The sequence below is a fragment of the Mobula birostris genome, chromosome 10, assembly GCF_030028105.1.
Source record: "Mobula birostris isolate sMobBir1 chromosome 10, sMobBir1.hap1, whole genome shotgun sequence".
Taxonomy (NCBI): domain Eukaryota; kingdom Metazoa; phylum Chordata; class Chondrichthyes; order Myliobatiformes; family Myliobatidae; genus Mobula; species Mobula birostris.
The window spans coordinates 92,144,907-92,170,227 of record NC_092379.1 but is presented as its reverse complement, the minus strand read 5'-3'; the positions used below and the strand labels follow the sequence as shown (position 1 = coordinate 92,170,227).

The 25,321-nt window shown below is 42.4% G+C and overlaps 1 protein-coding gene across 2 annotated transcripts in view; it reads right to left on the bottom strand.

Moving 5' to 3' along the window:
• mpp1 (MAGUK p55 scaffold protein 1) overlaps nucleotides 1-25,321 on the bottom strand; it is a 72,638-nt gene that overhangs the window by 20,349 nt on the left and 26,968 nt on the right. For both annotated transcript variants that reach the window (XM_072270593.1, XM_072270592.1), the window contains 5 exons: nucleotides 11,490-11,648; nucleotides 7,859-7,937; nucleotides 6,251-6,336; nucleotides 5,477-5,545; nucleotides 492-685 (listed from right to left, as the gene is read on the bottom strand). In XM_072270593.1, the coding sequence (XP_072126694.1) occupies nucleotides 492-685; nucleotides 5,477-5,545; nucleotides 6,251-6,336; nucleotides 7,859-7,937; nucleotides 11,490-11,648 (587 nt within the window). The remainder of the gene's footprint in view (nucleotides 1-491; nucleotides 686-5,476; nucleotides 5,546-6,250; nucleotides 6,337-7,858; nucleotides 7,938-11,489; nucleotides 11,649-25,321) is intronic.

The following is a 25,321-nucleotide window of genomic DNA, read 5'->3' as shown; positions in this document are numbered from 1 at the left end:
CAGACCACAAAGCACAGATTTGAAGTGAAGAGCAAAACCAGAGAAAGGGATCAGAATTTTTTAAAAATGTGGAATGGTGATTTGGATCTATGCTTCTAAGGATGATGGAAGAAAATTCAGTAAGGGTTTTCTCCAAAACGTTAGATGGGCCTGGGGCCAAATAATTTACAAGGGCGTTAAGAAAGAGTAGAGAAAGTAGAATAGACTGCTTCATGGTGAACTGGTGTAGACATAGCAGATTCTACTGTAATGATCTAATGGTAATATAGAAAAGAATGTGGGAGACAAATGCAAGAGGCGAAAAAGCACAGGAAAGAAATGGAAGGGCAGAAAGTGACAAAGAAGAGAGGAAAAAAAGAAATAAACATGAAAGAAATAGAACTTATAGGGCTGCTTTTGCCCCCTTAGAGACTTTTCTTGTTCATTTCTATCACTATATTCTCCCACCTACTTGTTCTTTTCCTTTATAGCTTAGGAGGAACAAAACGTACCATTCCTGCAGTTCAGGTGAGGGAATTAGTCCAGTTATTTTGCTTGTATTTTCCAGAGTGCCCTGCCACCAGTTGGGATCGTCCTTACTGATAATCTTGATGATGTCACCTGTCTCAAAACTTAATCCAGCTTCCTTGCAGGGGATTAGATCGTCCTTCTTTGGATCATAATCAAATTGAGCTCTCATATACATCTGAAAAAAAACATATAATAAATAATTAGTCTTAGATTTTACAACCAGGAAGTGGGGAAAAACAGGAAGCATAATTCACACTTAGAACATGTTCAAGATATGCACGTTATATAGAATACTGAAGTCTAAAGTTTTGGCTGGGGAGGCTTTGGCAAGTCAGCACAGATGAGTAGCAGGCAAGTACAGGTAAAGGTTCTTTAAATATATTAGTTAACTAAAAAGATACCAGTGAGATAAATTAAATAAAACAGGGACGCAAGATCCAGTGATATGTTGAGCTGTATGACGTGGAAGCAAGGCTGAGGACCAGATATGCAGTGGTCAGCCATTGAAACTGAGTGCAGCCAATGAGAGATACATCAAACTGATATCCCTTCTAAATTGGAAGAGGTCCAGCACTGCTGTCAGCTCTGAACTCACATAAACCACTGGAACCCAAGTGTCCCCTCTATAGTCTGGAGAAGTCTTGTCAGAAGTGGTCTTGATGGAAGAGTTACTGCCAAAAAGCCATTCCTCCAAAGTGGAAATAAAGCCAAGAGACTCATCTAAGTACAAAAACACAAGGACTGGGGTGATGAACAATGGCAGCAAGTGCTCTGGACTGACCAGTCAAAATTTGAAAATTTTGGCTCAAACAGGAGGCAGTTTGTCCAGAGAAAAGCTGGAGAGAGCTACAGTGGGCAGGTGTCTGCAGCCAACGGTAAAGCACAAAGGAGGCTCCCTATAGGTTTGGGCTACATTTCTGGAAATGGAGTTGGTGACCTGGTCAGAATTAATGGAAGTACAAGTTGAGAAGTACAAGCAGATTCTCATCCATTTTACAATCCTATCAGGGAGGCGTCTGATTGATCCCAATTTCATTCTGAGGCAGCACAATGACCACAAACACATGGCCAAGGTCATAAAGAACTATCTCTAGTGAAAAAAAGAACAAAGAGTTCTGCAGCAGATGCTATGGCCTCCACAGAACCCTGAGCTCAACATCTTCGAGGCTGTCTGGGATTAACTGGAGACACAAAAGCAAGCAAGACAAAGTCTGCAGAACACTCATCAGTGGATTTTCTTATAAAACAGCAGTTTTAAAGACAAAGAGTGGTCACACTAAATATTGATTTAGTTTTTTACTCTTCAGTGCTCTTTATAGCAATGTTTTTGATATATGAAACTTACAGTTTCATTATTTTTCAAAGCATCTTCACTTCACAGAGATGTTTTTATATGCACCTAAGACTTTTGCTGTTATGAATAATTATTTTGCATCAGTCTGCACTGTAGAATACACCAGCAGTATGCCAGAAATTCTAAAGTGTCGGGGGGCAGAAGTGAGTGTAGTCACTATTACTAAGGAGAAGGTGCTTGGGAAGCTGAAACATCCAAAGGTACGTACATAGGTTACCTGGACTAGGTGGACTACACTCCAGGGTTCTGAACAGAGCTACCTGATGGATTGTGCAGGCATTAGTAGTGATCTTTCAAGAATCATTAGATTCTGGAATGATTCCAGAGGATCAGAATATTGCAAATGTCAATCCACTTTTTAAGAAGGGTGATAAGCAAAAGACAGGAAATTATAGGCCAGTTAGCCTGACTTCAATAGTTGACAAGATGTTGGAATTCATTATTAAGGTTAGGATTTGGGGGTACTTGGAGGCAGATGATAAACTAGGCCAACATCAGCATGATTTCCTTATGGGGAAATCTTGCCTGACAAATCTATTGGAATTATTTGAGGGAATAACAGGCAGGATAGACAAAGGAAAATCAGGAGAGGTTGTTTACTTGGATTTTCAGAAGGCGTCTGACAAGGTATCGCACATGAAGATGCTAAATAAGATAAGAGCCCATGGTATTACAGGAAAGATATGAGAATGGATAGAAGATTGGCTGACTGGCAGAGGGCAAAGAGTGGAAATAAAGAGAGCCTCTCCTGGCTGGCTGCCGGTGACTACTGGCGTGCCACAGGGGTTGTGACTGAATTGATGACTTTGTAGCCACGTTTGTGGATCTTACAGGATGAGTCATTAGTAAAGAAGGTAAATGCAATTTTAGCATTCCTTTTGAGAGGATTAGAATATTACAGCAAGGATTTAATGCTGAGAAATTATAAGGCATTGGGCAGACCACACGGTGTATTGTGAGCCATTTTGGGCCTCATACCCAAGAAAGGATGTTGTGGTATTGGAGAAGGTCCATAGAAGATTCACGAGAATTATGCCAAGAATGAAATGGTTAATGTATGAGGCGTGTTTGATGGCTCTGGGCCTGCGCACACTGAAGTTTAGAAGAATGAGGGAACCTACTGAATACTGAGGGGCCTGGATAGAGTGGATGTGGAGAGGATGTTTCCAAAGTGGGAGAACCTTTGACCAGAGAGCACAGCCTTAAAAACCAAGGATGTCACTTTAGAACAGAGATGAGGAGGAATTTCTTTAGCTGAAGGTCATGAATCCGTGGAATTCATTCCCCACAGATAGCTGTGGAGGCCAGGTCATTGAGTATACCTGAAGCAGTAGTTGATAGGTTCTTGATTAGTAAAGGTACTAAAGATTACGGGGAGAAAGCAGGAAAATGAGGTTGAAGAGGAAAAGAAATCAGTCATGATTAAAGGGCCGAATAGTCTATTTCTGCTCCTATGTTTTATGCTGTAAATTAAATAAGGATGAGGGAAAACAGCTGGGCTTAGGGGAGAGATATAAACCAAGGAGGAGATATAAAACAGAGGAGATATAAAACCATATTTCCAATATTTTCTTTTGAGCAAACATATTTAGAAGTTCATTTTTCAAAACCAGCAGGCCTTCCCTTGCAATTATTGCCAATTAGATCACTAAAATCTCCCTTATTATCATTTTTTAAATGTGGAATTAATGGGTAATTACTCTACATTCAGTGTGATTTACAGGCTGTGTCAATGGGAATATCCCCAGCAGCCAACCATAAAAAGGAGCAGGTTATCTCTGCTGACAACATTTTCTGCTTTTGATTGTGCATGCACAGACATTGATTGCTGATTTATACTGATGCCCGTAATTAGTGACTGCAAAATCTGCGCATTATTAACAAAATGTAGCACACATAATTGTAAGCTGGTAAAAGGGTTATTCTAAACATTGAAAATGGATACTTAACAGGACTCGGTCAAGGCTTAAATCTACTTTAATAGAACCCATGGAAATTTAAAAGCAATATGTATATACAGCTTTATCAATGAGGTCTGGAGTCCAATAGGGTGAAGTGGGGAGAAAGTGAGAAAGGGATTTAAGATGATATTACTTAAGTGGTGGCTCATTCAAGCAAACATCCTGTGAAGCAAAAATCCGTGAGAAACTTTCAGTTCAGCAATAAATTAACCACCTATATGTTGCCTTTTCTTACATAGTTAAGTGGGGTTAGATGATGATTGTGTTACAAGGTGTTATAGTGAAACTTTATAGACCAAGAAGATGTCAATACTTTTCTTGGTTTCTATGGTATTTTGTCACTCTTGCGCAAGGACGAGAGTGATATTGTTTACATAGCTTACAGCAAATAAATTAGCAAACCTGGTTCCTTCTGAATCATTTATCTGATGATATGGCCTAGATGTACCTCAGATGAACGTACAAGCTGACTTACTGAAATATTAGGCTCAGTGAGGGTGCCCTACATTTGCAAACCATTCACTAACAATCACGATTTATTTTAGGTGTAGAGAGTAACCTCTTGAGTGACATATTGAAGGATGTAATGCTGAGTTTTTATAAGGCATTGGTCAGAGAACTCCTGGATTATTGTCAGCTGTTTCGAGACCCTTATCTGAGAACAGATGTGCTGGCATTGGGGAGGGTCAAGAGGAGGTTCACAAGAATGATCCTGGGAATGAAAGGGTTAATATATGAGGAGCATCTGATGGCTCTGGGCATGTACTCATGGGAGTTTAGAAGAGTGAGGAAGGAATCTCATTGAAATCTACTGAATACTGAGGGGCCTAGATAGGGTGCTTGTGGAGAGGATGTTTCCAAGAGTAGAAGAGTCTAGGTCTGGGGGCACAGCCTCAGGATATAAGGACATTCCTTTAGAACAGAGATGAGGAGGAATTTCTTTAGACCGAAGGTGGTGAATCTGTGGAATTCATTTCCATGGATGGCTATGGAACCCAGGCTATTGGATATATTTAAAGCAGAGTTTGATAGGTTCTTGATTAGTAAAGGCATTAAGGATTATGGGGAGAATACAAGAGAATGGGGTTGAGAGGGATAATAAATCAGCCATGATTGAATGGCTGAGCAGACTCTATGGGCCAGATGGCCTAATTCTGCTCCTATATCTTATGCCTTATAAGTACTGCATCATTGCAATTTTATCTCTGCTTCCAATAAGCCTGAGGAATGATACAGACCAACAGAAGGTAACTGTCTACTTTGCTTACATACATTTGCCTAATGGCTGGACAAAGAAGTAGTGGCCTAATTCTTTTTGAAAAATATCTAGAGTTAGCTATTCTTGAAAGCATTGATTAACTGGGACAGCTTACTCTAACAGCTATCACTTATGTCTTCTTTGAGCTGGGCTGACTAACAATGCATTGACGCTGTCAACAGAGAATAATGACTTAAACCAGATCCTGTGGCCCCTTCCCCGTTCCTTTAAGACCAACTAATTCAACAAAAAGGAATAATCAAATCTGATGTTCACCAAAGGGACATCAACAATTCCCAACTGATGATAAGATCTTCGTAGATGGATCCATTTTGGTATGGTTAACTTGGGGATTATAGGTTAGGTTTTAAGGTTGGCATATTACGAACTCACCTCAAAAGACAGAGGGTTGCAATGGTAGCTGGATTGAACCTGTAAGGTGACAGTTCCCATCATTTCCTTCTGCAATATAAACAGAAAAATGTCATCAAGTGATTGCTCCTCTTAAACTGAACACATAAAGCTGCTTTTCCCCCGAAAGCAGATACATCATGTTTGCATGATATGTTGACAATGCATTACCAAATGTTTCATGAATCCAGGCCGTGAAGTTGGAATCATTTGCAAATCCCATGTTGTAATGCAGGAGTTTTTATCCAGGTAGATTCCATTATTCAGGTCCCTATCTTTGCACTATCACTAACAGGACAAGTCTATTATCCTCGTCCTTCTTGTGATGGAGTAACAGCAGTTCATTTTGTAAGCAGCACACGCTACAGACTCTATGTACCAGTGGTGTAGGGAATGAACACTAGGGGTAAATGATGAGGTGCCACTTGAGTGGGTTACATTGTCCTATAGGTGATGTCACTCAAGGTCAGAGAGGCTACGTTTTGCCATGTTGTGTCTTCTGCTGATAAGATACTGAGAGTCTAGGTCCTCTAGAAAATTAGTCAATATTGCCCAAATTCCTGATGAAGGGTCTCGGCCCGGAACGTCAACTATGCTCTTTCTATAGGTGTTGCCTGGCCTGCTAACTTCCTTCAGCATTTTGTGTCTGTTGCCCAAGTTCATCTCACCCCTGACTATTAGGCTAAAAAGATAAAAGAGAATTTCACTCATCTGTGCACAACACGAGGAAAATTTACTTGTGAGCTCAGTACTTACCAGCTGTGACTGCAGTTCTTCCACTGTTTGATTTAGTGCACTTTTGCCATTTATTTCAAGAATTTCATCACCAACGTGCAGTGTGCCTGTAAATCAGAAAACACAATTTGAGTATCACTGGGCCATGGAAATATGAGATTAGAGCAAGCTAGTGATGCCTGGACTTTCCTGTCACTGCAGGAGGTGAGCAGATTTCAGTGTTCACTGTGATGTAAAGCGGGTGCTATCACTTCAACAATGTAGAAGTGAACACAATCTTCAAGACAGGTTCTGCATCTTCCTGCTATTGGGATAGGGTCGGTGGCAAAACCAGACTTCCCTAAGACAGGCTTCCTATCAATTTAAAAAGTGCTGAGTTATATTCAGTAACATGCCCATCTGCTGGTGAACACTCTCTCTCACCACAACGGATGAGGATTAAATCCAGATTTGAGAGAGATCTAAAACTGGTATTAAAGGATGTTAAAGTGGCTGCTAGCACGGGACATGCCAATCGCAGCATTATTTACCCAATATATCAAAACTTCAGAAAATGCATATTTTTATTTCTAAAATATCTGTAATCTGGGGTTTCCAGTCTGCACCTTCACATTCACCTTTTCTCCACCACAAAATTGCAATAATCGTAATTCTACACAATCCCAAGGCTATTGTACCTATAGATCAATTGAATTAATCAATATTCCCCACTCTTTCCTCGTAACCTTGCATACTTTCCCTGTTCACATACTTGTCCAATCACCTAATGGAAGTTAGTATTGAGTTAATTGGCAGAAACCTACCCGACAGTGGCATCTTGATGCAGTTCACTGATGGAATTATTGTTAAGTGATTTAGCAAGTGTATTTAGTCAGCAAGTGAACTGTAATGATCCTAAAGACCATTTTTAAAATGAATACATGAAACTTTTGCAAAAAAGCTTAGTTTCAGTAGTCTTTACCTATAGGATGTAACATTTGATCTTTTGCTTCCTCTGGATCAGGGAAAAATTGAACCAAGGGTTTGCTGTCTCACTTGTGGGGTAAATATCAGATATACTCAGTGTCGTGATCCACCATGAAGATGGAACACTCAGTAAAAGGGAAACTGGTTTAGGTCAGCTGCAGTTTAGAAGAGTGAGGCATGACTAGATTGAATCATACAGGGCCCACACAATACAGTAGGTCTAAATGTTGAAAGGATATTTTCTGTTGTGGGACAACATAGAACCAGGGGTCACTCTGCAACAATAAGGATCACCTACTTCAGACAAAGATGGAATGAAACTCACAGCTCTCAGAGAGTTGTGAGCCTTTCCTCAAAGGACAGCAGAAGTAGAATGGAAGCAGAATTAGCTCAGTACTTGATAAGCAAAGATGAGAGACTACTATTGGTGGAAATGAAGCGTGGAGTGGATGTTTAATCAGAACGGTTATTATCTTATTAAATGGTCCACCTGCTTCTCTTTCATATGCTCATATGCTGTGTGCTCATGGAATTAACAAAGAGAGTGGAAGAAAGGTTGGTGGTGGGGAAAAGAATGAATTTTGAAAAACTTTCGTTTCAATTAAGTCTCTCTGATGTGGTGAGCATATAACTAGGATGACAGAAACTCTGAGGATTTCACACCTTGTCTATGAATCATCCCTCCGTGTAGAATCCTTCCAATGACACAGCGCCCCTTGTCATTCAGTTTCAAAGTAATTCCCTGTAGGTTAAAAAAAATGGAATTAACTATATCTCCATCCAGAAATCTGCAAACTCTCTTCAAAATGTAGATTAGAGATAATATTTTGTACCAAACTGAAGACTGGTTTTGCATGTGCATGTTTCAGTGTTGATGCATATGTGCAGATGACCAAGTAACTGCACATACTCATTCATACTGCGTAATTCTCTGTGCGCATGTGCTTGCGAGTAGCTGTGCTCCTCTGCATCCGTACATTACCCTCCATGCCACGTTGCCGGAAGGGTTGTAATGGATATAGGGGAAGTGTGAAGAGTTCTGGGCTGGGCCATTCTGTGGGCATAAGTGGGGTCAGCAGGAATCTACCTGGAGGGGGTGAGAGTTGACCTATTATTTGAAGCCAATGGGAGGAGACACTGTTGCTATTACCAGGATGGCCTTTGGTACCGTTGTAGCCAATCACAGGGCTGCAACTCTACCACCTGCTAAGCTGCCGCCATGCAGCAGCACTGCACTAGTGGAATGAGACAGGAAAAAGTATGTTGTGGACAGGAACTAAGGAAGTTTTTTCATAGCTAATAACTTTATGCATTTGTAAAGTTTTTGTTTATAACTTATTTTGGAAAAATAGATGATTGTATGCTCATTCCCAGCCTTCCTCTCTCACCACCCTTTCAAACTACACACACTTTTGATTTACAAGCCATAATTGGCATAGGTCCCCGCAGTATAATTCCCCATTTTCCACATCCTTTTCCATATCAGGTGAGAGTAATTGACTGCAATCAGGATAGCAATGAGGAAGATGTGCTGGTTCATGATTCCACCCTCACTGTCTTCAGCCAGAGTAACGACCAGGCTTTGTGGAATGCAAATGATGAACCTCTTTCAGGAAGATAGAGTTCAAATTCTCACAACTGCCACTCTGAGAATGTCCAAAGTCAGTCAGACTGAACCACCGCTGTCCACTAGAAGGTGGTAAGGTGGTGCCTTCTGGTCTCAGTGCTGCCAAGGCCCCGTCTTCAAGGTGACCTGCACTCCCCTGTACTGAAAGGCGGCTATCTTTCACCAGCCAAGCTATAAGCCATGGGATGAAACTGAACAGGAATGCTGAGGCTGATTTGCTGATGTTTTTCAGTTTTTTAATATGATTTATTTATAAATTTGTTTAGAGTTTGTGATGACTTATTTATGGTTTGAGGCCAAGCAAATGATGTTTAGTGAAGAAACTGGGGGGAATGGGTGGTATGGGGCAGTGTGACTGTGATGAATTAAGGTTGTGTTACTGCTATTGCACGCAACTTCTTTAGTAACGTCTGGCAAAGTGTTTAACTTGCCTCCTCACTTCCTCTTCCATTATTACTCTTCAGGAGGAGGCACTGATTGAAGGGATAAGCTGCTAGTTAACAGTAATGATGTCAGATCAATGTTACCTATGCTGATGACGTGGTCTGCCTAATCATCATATTCTTTATACGTGCTCACTGAGTCTACTAACCTCCATCTTTTATTGAACATCTTAACAACAATTCCATTTATCATAGCACAATTGAGTATCTTAAACCAGCGGTCCCCAACCACCAGGCTGCAGACCGGTACCGGTCCGCAAAGCAAGTGCTACCGGGCCGCGAGGAAACCTTTCCTCATTCCCTGTCATGCCCACTGTTGAGCTTGAATGCACGTGAGGTCATTATCCACACGTCATCCATGTCAGCACGGGAAGAAGATCAACTCTTCGAGCTTGCAAATGACGGTGGGCTGAAAAGTATGTTTGACATAACATCTCTGCCGCATTCTGGATCAAAGTCAAGGCTAAACATCCTGTGATAGCCACGAAAGCACTGAAAACGTTGCTTTCATTTCCAACATATCTCTGCAATGAATACTACGAAAACTAAATTGCGGAATAGACTGGACATAAGGAACCCCCTTCGAGTATCGTTGTCTCCCATCACTCCTCGATGAGACCGTCTTGTTGCTGGGAAACAAGCCTAGGACTCCCACTGATTCAGCGATATTGGTGTGTTGCAATGATTTTATATATTCATTCGGGGAAAATATGTGCTGTGTGTTTAATATCCAAACGTTACCTAAAATGTTATGATGCTATTGACTTCTAAGTGACTTGTATAATCATATAACAATTACAGCACAGAAACAGGCCATCTCGGCCCTTCTAGTCCGTGCCAAACGTTACTCTCACCTAGTCCCACCAACCTGCACTCAGCCCATAACCCTCCATTCCTTTCCTGTCCATATACCTATCCAATTTTTCTTTAAATGATAATATCGAACCTGCCTCTACCACTTCTACTGGAAGTTCATTCAACACTTACTTCAAGCTCCCCTGTCCTCCCTGATAATTGACTTATCACTATATTCATGCGAGGAAAATGTGCGCTGTGTGTTTAATATTAGATTTGTTAGATAAACCCTTTTAGAAACGAAATTGAGTGTATTAGCCACTTATCACCTATATTCCGGTCGTGATTAACACCCCCCCCCGAACAGAATCGGCAAAAACGATTTGTAGGAAAAAAATCGGCACGTACACGCATGCGCACAGGTGCCCGCGTAAGGCTTCATGGTCATCGTAGTCTTTCTCGGGGTAGACACAACATATTTGACTGCTACTCTTGTCTGTTGGCAACCCTACCTCCCCAAGGTCAGCCGGTCCACAAGAATATTGTCAATATTAAACCGGTAAACCGATCCGCAGTGCAAAAGAGGTTGGGGGCCCCTGTCTTAAACTGAACCACAGTTGGAATGAGTAAGGAATGGGGCCATGAAAGGGGAGTACATTTTAGGAACATCTGGGAGTTGTAGTAAAATAAAGGAATTTAAAGAGGAAATTCCAAAGTATCTGCATAGGATTGTGAAAGTTTTGCCACTAACAGCAAAGCTAAGAGAGGAGAGAACTGAATGAGAGCAAAGTTAAATTGGGCTCTAGAGACGTTTATGAAGGTTATGATGCCATGGTCCATAGGAGGATTGAAGGGAAGAGCAAGGATTTCAAATTGAGGAGCTGGGTTGTGGCCATCCATTGGAGGTTTCCAAGAAGAGGGACAGCGGGATAGAAAATGGGTGTCTTGTTCTGAACGAGTCAGAGTTAATAAAGTAGAACTCACTCACATAAAATACCTTTCACAATCTCAGAATTGTGATTTGCAAGAAGTAAATATTTTGTGTGGAGGGAAGAATTTCAGCCAGCAAAGCAGCAGACATTTGGAGTGGTTGAAGAGTAGATGTAATTTGTAGCAGCTGTGAAGAAGAGATAAAATCTGTAGAAAATAAAGCTGTAGTGCCAGAGATAAATAACCAGTTTAATATGGGAAGTAAATTGGAAAGCTCAGCTCTTGGTCGAACAGAACATTATGCATTCCATGATGAAGGGAAAAGAGTTGGAAACAGCTGCTGAGCAGGAATTCCTCCACAATAGCTTTGGACAAAATCCGAGAGCAGAGTTACTATTAAAGGAGTCTTTTTTTAATTCTGCATAAAAGAGTAGGTAAGATTTTGAAGTATTTTTGCAAGAGCAGCATATATAATTTTCTTCCAAGAAAGCTGACATACCAAAGGTTCATTTGTACTTTTCTGGAATGTGACCATTTGGATTTTCTTCATGTTCTGGGCCTCATGTTCTTTACTGTTGCCATTCATGTAAGGGGAAGAGTTGGCACTGCCATTGCTGTAGACTTCCTGGGCAGTACCAGGGCATGTCAGCATATGTCCCTGAGAACAAGACATAAATTAGTTAGACAAAAGTAACAATGGAACTAGGCTCTCACGTGGCAGAGGTACCTTTTTTTTTCTCCCAAAGAGGAAAGTTATGAAGTCAAATTCAGCACCCTAAAATAGGCAGTTCATTCTTCCTGGAGAAATGCAAATGAAACATAACAAGATATTTCTTTCTCATGTGTACAGTTCCTCTCTCTGAATGTGTTTTGGACAGTTACATATTTTTAGCTCAAGTTGTTACCTGGATGCATCAATTCCTTACACTTATTTATACAGTTGAATGGAGTATTAGCAGACACATGTATAGGATGACAAGGTTATTAACAGATAAGACATAGCTATTTCTTATCAAAATGGAACCAATGCAAGAAACATCAAACTTCAGAATAAATGTCGAGGATGTTAGTAGAGAAATTGTGTATATTCATGTGACATTCATTTGTCTTCTACATTACAGCAACGTTAATAAATATATCCACTGTTATAATAGATAACTGAATATCAATAAAATGAAGCTTTTGTTTTTAATATCAGGCACATGTCAAAACATCCTAAGATTGTATTTAATATGTTGTATAAAATACTGCAAATAGCATGTAATAAAGCAGTAGTGTTGCATATTACAGCCAAAATTTCACATGTAGCTTCATATATAGGGTATCACTGTATCTTCAGGAAGTAGTCACCTCCGATTCCACTTTAGACCAGCACAATACGGATTTTGGTAAAATTTATTCCAAGAGTAAATTCCCCTGTATTCTGTTAGATTTTTAAAGTGTCACACAAAGTTGATTTAACAAATGTCCCATTAAGTTGACTTAGAGTGTCAAGGACAGTATTACAACTCCCAATACTCTCCCAGGCCATCAGTCCATCATCTAGGGCAGTCATCAAAATCAGAGCTTCATGCAGATTATCATGATCTTGTTAAATACAGGGTGACTTGTTACTCTGACCATCCGTGAATGAAGCCACTGAAATGCAGTATGACATTCAGTGAACAACCACAATGAGTTTTGGGTTTAAGATGAATATTCTGATGAAGAGATGTTATAGCTTCTTTCTACAGATACCAGATGATTAATTTTTACAAAACTCTCTTTTTCTTTCTTCTTTATAGTTTCTTGATGTTTGATAGGACTATTTTGTGAATGTTAATGTAGCAATGTTTCATGTGTTGTCAGCAGGTTACTACATCTGGGAAGAGTTGACAAGACTGAAAATAATCCCAGACTCCATCAGTAGGTAGTAGGGTTCAATCAATAACTGATTCTACACTCCATTTTACCTCCCAATCACAAACCACCCAATTACTTCCAATACTACCCAAGAGGCTCCGAGGCCATTTGAAGTATGGTAGCTGCCCCTAATCTGGGATGAACCAGCTTTGTCTGAACGAGGAGCTGTCCAGTCTTAGAGATGAGTTATATGCTAGGCTGTTCATTTCCCCAATAAATAAATGGGTATTTTAGAAGTTGTGAAAAATTCCATTTTCATTTGCTAGTGCAAATAATTGAAATATTTCAATCAAAATTTTGTGTCTTTTGGAGTTTTGTGTTTGTCAGAGGGAAGAGCTTGCTTTTCTTGGTCATCATGAGCCATCATCCTTTTAAAAAGGTCTGATTATCAAGCCGCCACTGTAAAGTTCGATTTGAGTTTCTTCTCTGAGTTTGTGTCTCAGTAACATCACAAGCTGATCACAGTTAAATTCCATTGGGGTGTAAGAATACTTCAATTTGGATTTGGTTTGTTGCCTGTGGTTTACATGACAGTCTGGCAGCCTGCATCAAAAGGTCAGTAAATGCAGTCTCTGGGTTCAAAACAGGTACTGCACCAATTCTCTTTAGATAGTAAGCCTTCCCAGGTTCCTGAGAAGAGACACAGAATGGTTTCAGCAGCTAAAGAACCATCTACTCTGTTGCAGTGAGGTCAGCATAAACCCTTCCCCATGAACCCACCACATGTGATGCTCATTCATTCTTCACCACATTGTTCTTCTCCTGAAAGCAGACTTCCCCTTGGATATCATTTGGGCTCAGACTGCCCCCTCAACACCCCCCCCCCCCACCAGCCGATTGCATGCCTCTTCCCCTTGTGTAAGTCTGCACAGAAAGTGCCAGTAGGCATTTTCACTTCCGTGAGTGTCTTCAGCTGAGTCTATTCTTTCATTCACTTTAGAGTGACCGTCATTGAGCTGAGACTGGAGCAGAAGCTGTGGCAGTAATCTTGACCGAATCTGCTTCCCTGAAAGTTTTGGGAATTGGATCGGCCGTCCACTTCACATATTACTTGATTTTGCATTTCATTGAAATAGAATGGGACAAGGGGTAAACATTCAGCAAATGCGACCTCATCAGTCTTTCTATTCATGGGTTGGGTTAAAATTAGCCCCTGTCCTTGGATTAATTCCCTCTTAAACTAAGTGTACTAAACTCAGTTTTCATGTCCCACCTGCTGCCTCTGTCTGTGATCAACTAATTCCGAGGAGCGTGTGAAACCCCAAACTTAAGAAACTGTGCAGACTAAACAATCAAAAATACCAGGTACTGTCAGGTAAACCACTCATGATTTGTGATTATAAAGTCTTCAGTGAAATGAAGAAACCTCTTTATTGTGTATTCCGTTACTCAGAATGTGGCTGATGTTTGAGGCCATTGTAATGTTGATCTTCTCAAACCACTGAAAAGAGCCAAAAAGATGTCATTCATTAAAATAACATCATTTTGTTGGGTTTTCACACATACGTCAAGTGCCTCACACTGACATTTCAACAGCTGCTCCTCTTCCTCTGATATTGTTGGAAATAAGGCTTTGGTAGCCATACAACAATCCACTGATGAATCAAAATGTACAATGGGACACCTCGCAGCAATGAATTCCAAGCAACTTCACGTACAGCTTAATCTGACCTTACTACGGCAACCTAGTGGATAACAGTACAAGAGGCAAAACATTTAACTACTTATGTACTTAACACAGAACACAGTTTTCTTTAAAATGAAATGGTTAAAAATCCGCCCCCCCCCCCCCGCCAGCAACATTGTGAATTAAAGCTCTATGTGGATTCAGTACATTGTTATTTTGATTCATGGTTAGAAAGATGGCAGCTTTCATGCAATTGTTTTCAAGCAGTCTCTTGTATGGTAGTTTGCTGCATGCACTAGTCTGTGTTTCCTCACAGGCTTTGACTGTCAGTGCCCAGCTATGGTGTTAAACTGACATATTATACTTCTGCCTTGAATGCAATTTGTGTTGTCCAGTGACTTGTAAAGGAAAGTGGATTCAGGGTGGTCTGAACAAGTTTATTTGCAGGTTTTGGACATAAATTTCTCTAGAGGTGGAATTTGTACCAAGGTACTACAATCTTCGAACATGTAACTTAGAGATTTGGACACAGACACACAAGAGTATTGGGATTTGGAACCATCTCTGTCAAAAGTCAATTGCAAATTTCAAGACTCAGCTCAGCAGATTTGTGTTAGGCTGAGCATCAGGGGCAGGTATTAAAGTCTGATAAACGGAGCTGAGGTACAGAAAACAGAATATTTGATTGGAGATTGCTTATTCCTGCATTTTAGTACTTCTAGGAAAGAGGAATAAGTCTTGATGGGATAGGCCTAGAAAATCAATTGCAATAGTCATGCTCTGTTGGTTTCTATAAAATAAACAATTTGCCAATTAGAAAATGAGGTTTAAAACCTTGTAGGGAAGTTGATATGGGTATACTATATTTGATAATAATTAAAAAAGCTTACTAAAATGATATTGATGGTAATAGCTCAATTAGAAAAAAAATCACTTTACCAATTGTCAAGATTATTTTCAACATTCCAATTTTGTAATTTCAGTGAAGAAACATAAGTTAGAGGTTAATTTATTCTGTAACATTGCTGACTCCAACTTTGTGGCTGTCATCCTACATGGATATGACGGCATTGCAAAATAATACTTGCTGAACCTTTCAATCTTGGCCCAAAACACTGACTGTTTATTCACTTCCATAATTGCTGCCTGACCTGCTGAGTTCCTCCAGCATTTTGCGTGTGTTGATCAAGGTTTACTGCAATATTAAATAGCGATCTACCATGTCAGCACTCTGCCAGCAGGAAGGAAGGGAAACTCTGCTTCAACACGCAGAGTCCTCGGGCTTAATTGAAATGAATGGCATCACACAGTCTATTTAATGGAAATCATTAATAGTGTAAATAATCCTCACTTACTCCTGCTTCTCATACTCCTGGATCAGCTGGGTGGATGAAAATGCTCAGTATTAACAGAGGTCACCTTAACCTGAATAAATGGTCCACCTGGCTTCCCTCTCCCCTCTCTTCCTACGAATTTGCATGAATGAGGGAATACTGACTATTGTCCTGTACATCCTGGTCATTCTCATGATGGTCTTTAGAATGAGAAATCAAAGGGCTACCAGTAACCATTAGGAGAGGAGTCTCGGCCCAAAACGTCGACTGTACTCTTTTCCTAGATGCTGCCCGGCCTGCTGAGTTCCTCCAGCATTTTGTGTGTGTTGTTCGGATTTCCAGCAACTGCTTTTCTCTTGTTTATGGCTAGGAGAGCATAATGGCTTTAGGCAGTCCCTGGGACACAAATGGAGTTGTTGACTAAGTAACAAGGATCCTAACATTTTAATTTCTGCTCATCCAAGGCAGCAAGTTAGACAAGCAGATGGATAATTTACAGAAAATGAGGCAGTGGCCTTGACCACGGGCATTTATGTAGGTTTTAATTTGCTTTAGCTGTTGTACACTAAAGCATAGCAATGGAAAGGAATCCTACAAAAATGAAAATTAACAGGAGGCAGGCGACACAACACAATTATGAAACTGAACAAAATTCTGTCTCCTCCCTGAATGTGAAACAGATATTCTGCAGTGCTTTCTCCGTTACACAATATTGATTATTATGCTTAAACATGCAATAGGAGCTGCTAGGAACTGCAGAAGTCCCCTGCCTTGAGTGTTATTGAGCTGGAACTGTGCTAAGTACACATCCAGTTGCTGACTCCACATCTAGGCCCTTATCTCACTGTTGTAAATACCTTAGTAGCTGCTGACTACAAAATTACTTTTGAGAAACTAACCAATGGTTAAGGAGGTCCATCTTAGCAGTACAAGGTTCATAGAACACAGCCGAGTTAAATTATTGTAAGAATTCATGGGTCAGCGCATTTTAATTCTAAGTAGCAAAGTTCACATTAAACTTGATAATTTAGCTGCCTGATAAAAATGATTAGCATTTTAGTTAGGCTTACAAAAATGCAAGATGCAACCACAGCACAATCAGACCTTTGATATCTGAAATATGCACTAAATGAACTGCAAGTCAGCATTTTTCTTTTGGCAGAGACTGAGATAAAAGAAATTAAGTTTACTCTAAACCAGAAGATCCCATATCTTTCACTCCACCCCCTTCTATAAAACATCATAGGAATTCAACTGATGGTGGTCAACAGGCCTGAGCAACTCTCCAATGCTGGACTCTCCGCATCTTCAAGTATGCTTCTAGACAACCAATATTGATGGGGAATTAAACATAGGAGCTGAGGACTGTGGCCAAGCAATATCATTTGAGTTTCATCCACCTTCACCCTTTGTCCACATACATGCGATTGTTAACTAGGAACAATGAACAATTCTAGCAGAGGGCTCGTCCTAACACAGGAGCACTGGGGATGGTTGTTTCCTGCTTCACGAAAGGAGTTGATTGGGAAGCAAAACTGTGCTTTCACTAATCAGTACATTACATCACTCAGGAACAAAGTTCATCTCTAAGTTAATCTTGCTGATTGATGCAAATAATCCAGCATTTATATTTGTTATGTTAAAAACAAAGACCACAGCACAAACAGAAATCTGCAACATCAGAGCAAACTCAATTGAACTCTGCATACAAGTTGTGTTATCTTCATTAGTACAGCTGAGTTTGAAACCATTCCATATATTTCTCCAAAGTACATATTGGCTTACATTTTCAGTTGTTGTGATAGAGACTCTGCAGGATTATAGAAACTGATATTGTAAGAAATATCTGCCTTGGGTAGATTGGTGCTATAATATTTTCAAGCTCTTATGCGTCCATTCTATCACCAATGCTTTCTCTTGGCCCCCAATGTTGTCCATCTTGCTGGTGCTGTTGTGAATCCTTTTTCACACATCACCACCATGTTGGGGATGACGATTGAAGCTGAGCAACTCATATGTAGTTTAACATTTAAGTGCAATTAGCCAGGACTGTCATGAGAAGGAAAAAAATCTAGTTCCCAATGACTTTTTGGTATTGATGCTTAAAAATCATGTCAAAACGCTAAAGTGCACATAGCAAGTTTGAAGTAACTTGGTCTCATATTTCTACCCTGTGATTAATGAAAGGAAAATATCTTCCATGATAAGCAATATAGTAACCAGGAAGCCAATTACAAGTACTGAAATCTGCACTGACTTGAAAGGGGAGCACATAAAATAATAATCAGTGCATAAATGGAAACTGAATGGTCCATTGCAATTCTGATTTTTGACTCACTAATAAAGGTGCACATTAAGGAAAAAGTAATGCATTAATTAGTTGAAGCTAGAGGAGCTTCAAGAGCTTAGAGTTTATAGGGAAGAGAAGAGGAAGATGAGGAGTTCAATGGTATTGAAGTACTGAGGAAGAATAAATTAGAGATCGAAAAATATAAAGAGGCTTTAGATGAGATACCGAGCAGAAGAAGATTGTCCAGTAGTCCAGCAGTTTGTGGTCTCACTGAGGTAAAAAAATGAAGCTCAATTCAGTCTCTAAAAAAATTCCACAGCAACCATTGAGTTAATCAGTGACTAACAAGAAAGAGTGGTGATGACTGGGGAGGCAGTGACAGCCCGGAGAGACAGCAACCAGGGCAGAACGGGCTGGCAACCGAATCTGCGTCCTCTGAGAGGAGGACCCCCGCAAAAGCCATAAAGAATCTAAGGAAAAGATACCCCCAGGGGTGCCTGAGAGGGGGGGAGATGAGCACCCCAGTCGGATGGACACAACGACATCAGACCCAGGCAATGAACAAACGACGATGAGGAAGCAGTGTGCATGTGGCAAAATCTGCAAGAACGATCGTGGCTTGAAGATCCACCAAGCGAGGATGAAGTGTTTGGCGGGAGTAGGAGCAGCACAACGCGCAGGTGTCCAACCTGGTGAGACGAAGGAGGGGCCAGGCCCAGAGTCACCCCATAGTGCCCGGAACCTCCAAGTGTTGAAAACTAATGCCTCGAACATGAAGTCTAACAGGAGGCGGATCAAATGGCCTGCAGCTAACATGACTGCACTGTGGAAGCAGTTTGATGAAGATGTTAACCAAATTCTGGAGGTAACAGTGAAGAGAGGGGTTGATAGGAAGCTGCAAGCCATGACAACAATTATTGTCAGTATCACAGCTGAACGGTTTGGAGAAGAGGAGAAGGAAGGCTCCAAAACATCTTACTCGAAGAACCAAAGAGCATTGAGGATCCACAACATCAGGCAGGAGATGAAAGCGCTGAAGTCCCAATACAAGGAGGCAGGAGAAGAAGAGCGCATTGGCTTGGCCCAGCTGATATGCATACTACGAAAGAAGATCAGGGTCCTCCGCCGGGCAGAGTGGCATTGGAGGCGGTGTTGTGAAAGGGCCGGAAAACGTGCTGCCTTTATCGCCAACCCCTTCAAGTTCACCAAGGAGTTGCTGGGGGAGAAGCGCAGTGGGAAACTGGCCTGTTTGCAGGAAGACATAGACCAACATCTGAAGAAGATATATAATGATCCTGAAAAAGAGCAGGAGTTGGGAGAGTGCGACATCCTAATAGACCCATCTGAACCGGATGTGCAGTTCGACATGTCAGAGCTGCAACTAAAGGAAGTCAGAGAGATCGTCCGCAAAGCAAGGGCAAGCTCGGCTCCAGGACCAAGCAACACCTCATACAAAGTGTACAAGAATTGCCCCAAACTCCTGCTGCGTCTGTGGAAGATCCTGAGAATCTTCTGGAGAAGGGGGAAGATCCCAGAACAGTGGAGAGTGGCTGAAGGGGTGTGGATCCCAAAGGAGGAAAATGCCACCCAGATAGATCAGTTTCGCATCATCTCCCTGCTGTGTGTTGAGGCGAAGATCTTCTTCAGTGCAGTTTCCAACTGGTTGTGCACCTACCTAGCAAAGAACACCTATATTGATACATCAGTCCAGAAGGGTGGCATTTCAGGGATGCCGGGCTGTCTGGAGCACATCAGTGTGGTGACACAGCTCATCAGGGAGGCCAGAGAGAACAAGGGCAACCTGTCAGTGCTGTGGCTCGACCTGGCAAATGTATATGGCTCCATTCCGCAAAAGCTGGTGCAGCTCACACTGACCAAGTATCACGTCCCCAGCAGAATCAGAGACCTTATCGCTGATTATTACAGCAACTTCAGGATGAGGGTCTCTTCAGGAGCAATTACATCAACCTGGCACAAGGTGGAGGTCGGCATCATCACAGGGTGCACTATCTCAGTGACACTGTTCTCCCTAGCCATGAACATGCTCACTAAGTCTGCTGAACCAGAGTGCAGAGGGCCCAGAATGAATTCCGCTCAGCGGCAACCACCTATCGGGGCATTCATGGATGACCTCACAGTCACCACAGAATCAGTCCCAGGCTGCCGGAGGATTCTGCAGGGGCTCGAAAAGCTGATGGAGTGGGCCCGGATGCGTTTCAAACCTGCCAAATCAAGATCGACGGTGCTGAGGAAAGGGAAGGTGGAGAACAAGTTCCGGTTCAGCATCGCAGGCACAGCCATCCCAACCATCACGTAAAAGCCAGTCAAGAGCTTAGGCAAAGTTTTTGGCAGCTCTTTAGGGGACACAACATCCATTCAGGCACCCTGCACCGAGTTGGATGGCTGGCTGAAATCTGTGGACAAGTCTGGCCTACCTGGGAAGTTTAAAGCCTGGGTGTATCAGCATGGCGTTCTGCCCAGAATCCTGTGGCCCCTCCTCGTCTATGCAGTTCCGATCTTGACAGTCGAAACCCTAGAGAGGAGGGTTAGCAACCACCTCAGGAGATGGCTGGGGCTGCCAAAGAGCCTGAGCAGCATCGTACTCTATGGACACCACAACAAACTGCAACTGCCCTTCAGATCCTTGGAGGAAGAATTCAAGGTAACAAGAGCCAGAGAAGTGCTACAGTATAGGGACTCAAGTGACCCGAAGGTGGCTAGAGCAGGGATCCAGGTAAGTAATGGCAGGAAGTGGAGGGCAGAGGAAGCTGTTCAGGAGGCAGAGGCGAGGCTGCGTCACAGGAGGCTGGTGGGAGTGGTCACACAAGGCCGAGCTGGGCTAGGATCCTTTCCAACTCCCCAAATGGACACCAGAGGGAAGGAAAGGCATCGTCTAGTTCAGGAGGAGGTGAGAGCAGTAGCGGAGGAGATGAGAGCCTGCAAGGCGGTGGGAATGAAGCAACAGGGAGCTTGGACAAGATGGGAGAATGCGGTTGAGAGGAAAGTGGCCTGGGCTGATCTTTGGAAAGCCGAACCACACCACATCCAATTTCTCATCCAGGCAGTGTACGATGTGCTTCCAAGCCCATCAAACCTGCACACATGGGGCAAGGCAGAGTCATCTGTGTGCCCACTGTGCTCCAAGCGAGGAACCCTGGAGCACATCCTCAGCGGCTGTGCAAGGGCACTTGGTGAGGGACGGTACAGGTGGAGGCATGATCAGGTCCTGAAGACCATCGCTGAAGCCGTCAGCGCAGGAGTTGAGTGGGCGAAGCGGTCCCGACCATCCAAGCAGACCATTGCCTTTGTCAGAGCTGGGGAGCAGCCAATACCTGCCAAAAGAACATCTGCAGCATTCTGACCTCTGCAAGGGACTGGCAGCTGTTGGTGGACCTCGAAGGGCAGCTGAAGTTCCCCAACCATATTGCAGCCACCACCCTGCGACCAGACATTGTCCTAGTGTCTGAGTCTACTAAGCAAGTGGTGCTGCTGGAGCTGACAGTCCCATGGGAAGATAGCTTGGAGGAGGCCTTTGAAAGGAAGCTCTCCAAGTACGCAGGACTGGTCAGCAACTGTCAGCAGGCTGGATGGAGAGCGAGGTGTCTCCCAGTGGAGGCTGCTTGTAGGGGATTCATAGCCCGTTCTTTAGTTAGGGCCTTCAGCATTTTGGGCATCGAGGGAGAGAGGAAGAGGAGAGTCATCCACAGTACCATCGATGCAGCAGAGAGGGCCTCAAGATGGCTGTGGCTCAAAAGAGGGGAGCCATGGAGTCATAAGTAGCTAGCCATCTGGACACAAGCTGGGGTCTGATCAGCCCCGGCTGGGTCACCTGGAGGAGGTTGTATGATGTTGAAAGACCCAAAACAGCCGATTATTCCAGGAACATCACTGAAGATGTGTCCAGAAGCATCAATAGATGTATGTACACAGCTCAATCCTGCAGCCACCTTGGCACTAGAGGCCAAAAAGGCATTGAGTATTCTCACGTGCAATGCCAGGAGCTTGGTGGGCAGAGAAGTCTGGCTGCACAAGACAAAAGGCTGACTGGGTGGTCTACTACCAAGATGGAGGTGAGGATGTGCAATTGTGGTATTCTCTATCATGGGCCTCCGCCAGTCAGGGTGGGATGAGGTCTTGAGGTCCCGGTCCCAGTTTATTCTGTGAAGAGTTTTCTTTTGGCCCAGGAGTGCTCAATAATGGCTACTCCTGGGATAACAATGTTAAAAAAGAAACTAGAAAAGCTTCCCAAACTTGGTTAACAATGTTTTAAGTTGAATCCTTCATGATTTCTGAGTTGCTGAATTGCTTGTCAGAGAGAGGAAAAGCAGAACTTTATCAATGGAAAAGAAATAAAAGGTACTTTTAGAAAGTTGGATAGATTTACTACACATTCCTGTATCCACTATTGACCAAACAAAGCCTGGTTTATTTACATGTTGTTAAACAGGGCCTTTTTAACCTAAGGCTCCACTGATTAACATACATTATGAATGAAAAAAGAACAATTGACTACTTTGTAACTAAATCAACATGGGAAAAAAGAGGATTCCTTGCTTCAATTTTACTTCAACCAGCTGATGATGTATCATTTGCTGTGTCACAGCATGTCTCCAATTTGTTTAATATAACAGCATGCCTGTATGTGACGTTACTAATGTAGTAAAATATGCCACGGTAATTTAGAGAAGTGTAATCAGTTAAAAAGTTGATTCTGAGCCAAGTAAGGAATCTTAGGAATAATAGGAAAAGCAGTGAATACGAAGCAGAGAGGTGGGAAGACAGAGAGGTTCTGAGAACTGGCTGGATCAGCCAGATGAATGTTTGCCAAAGGCTCCCCTGGGAGTTTGCAGCCTTACAAGAATATTAAAAGCAGGGGTTTTATTGATTGGCTAAAATACTGCCACGTGGACTGACATTTTAAACAAACACTTACAGTATGTTTAAATCTCCTTATGACATGAGATTATTTTGGCCCATTGAGTCCAGGTCAGCACTAAATTTCCAAATTTAATCCACTCTCCCCATATTCTCACCCACTCCTCCCAGATACTACTCATCTACACAGTAAGAGCAGTTTAAGATGCTCACCTATGTTGTGGGGATTGAGGCCAGTGATGTTGTGGGGATGGAACTGGACTCTCTGACGGTGGTGTCTGAAAAGAGGATGCTGTCTAAGTTGCATGTCATCTTGGTCAATGTCTCCCATCCACTACATAATGTACTGGGTGGGCACAGGAGTACATTCAGCCAGAGACTCATTCCACCGAGATGCAACACAAAGCGTCATAGGAAGTCATTCCTACCTGTGGCCATCAAACTTCACAACTCCTCCCTTGGAGGGTCAGACACCCTGAGCCAATAGGCTGGTCCTGGACTTATTTCCTGGCATAATTTACATATTACTATTTAACTATTTATGGTTTTATTACTATTTATTATTTATGGTGCAACTGTAACAAAAACCAATTTCCCCTGGGATCAATAAAGTATGACTATGACTATGACTATCCTATTAGTCAGCCTGTCTTTGGGATATGGGAGGGAATTAGAGATTGGTCCATAAGGTCACAGGAAGAACATAGACAATGCAGGGGGCAATGTTTACCAAAGTCACTCCCCCACCACCCCACGAATCCTAAACTGTGCCAGAGGCTTTGGGACAGGCTGAGGCATTGATCAGTTGCATGTTGTTCTCCTCACCATTCAGTCATCTGGTTGCACTGAAACATCTCACAGGAGCTACACCCTGAATGGTCAGGGCTGCCGTGAACAAAGCAAGCAGGAGATTCCACTTGCAGCTTAGTGCAGTGAGGGACACATTTCAACAACCATCTGGAGATTGGAAAGAGACCAGGCCAGTGATCTCCAAGTCACTCCACCGACAGGAGTGCTCCAGAAAGACTGAAGGTTTCCCTGAAGGTCTGTGTAATGTTCCTCTTGAGTACGGCTGCGTGGATTCTCAAAAGCTGAGATACTGCACTGCAGCAGTTAAATTGTTCCACCTGGTGAGCCAAAGTTAAATGAGTGTCCCACCTCTTGAAGGCACACTCTCACATGAAATTGTATCCTAGAAATGTACCTCTCCTTGTTGGGACTCTCCTTTATTGGGTTTTTAAATCCCATGTCACCCCTGCTGACCTCCTTCCACCTGTTATGGAGTATTGAAATCTAGGACAATCATTTGGGGTCAACTTTATCAAGTGCTTTCTCTCTTCAGGTTGTTGATCACTTGCTAGACATTGTGAATCAGGTGTGCCTATCTCTCCCAAGGTAATGTTCAGAATGCTTTTTCTGAAAGTGACATTAAAGGTAAAATGGGATTAAGCAGAGGATACTAGGGATTTAAAAACATAAATACAAATTAAGAGTGAAAAGATTTTCCTGGGATTAGGACATACGTAGAACAGTATGGCACAGTGCAGATCCTTCAGCCCATGATGTTATGCTGGCCCTTTGACCTACTCCAAGATCAATCTTACCCTTCCTCCCACATTTTTTCATCTATGTGCCTAAGAGAGTCTTAAATGCCTCTAATGTACCTGTCTCTGCCACCACCCCTGGCAGCATGTTCCCTGCACCCACACTCTATGCAAAAAACCTGCCTCTGACATTCTCCCTTATACTTTCCACCAAACACCTTCAAGTTGCTCCAGGTTCAAGCATCCGTAATCACTTGTGTCTCTAGGGATCAGCAAATGTTGGCCAGAATGTGTTGAGATCAGAAAACTCAGGTCATAAATGGGAATACTGCCTGAGTTAGAGAAGGGTCTGCAGAGATCTCTGTCAGTCAGCGGTGTGGAGACCGAGGGAGGATGGTTGGGTGCTCTGTGGGCTAAGTGCCAAAAGATTCGTGGGGTCCCAGTCTGGAGCAGCCCTGTCATTGACCTAAAAATGAGTGTCAGTAGTCTGTCCTTGGAACAATGCAAACTAATTTCCCTAACATTCACATTTCTCTGGGATTGCTGGGAAAAGGCATTTCACATCAAATACACAAGTGTGACTTGTGCTGAAAAATGCCTGGTTGAGTTTCCATGGTGACATGGAATAAGCTGGAATTTCTCAGCGTTGCATTTCACTCCAGGAAATATTTGCTTGGTGCTAATATGAGCAGCTTTATAAATCTCATTGAGTCCTGGAGGGAAACAGGATGGATAAAGTCCTTCTGCCCACTGAGCTCA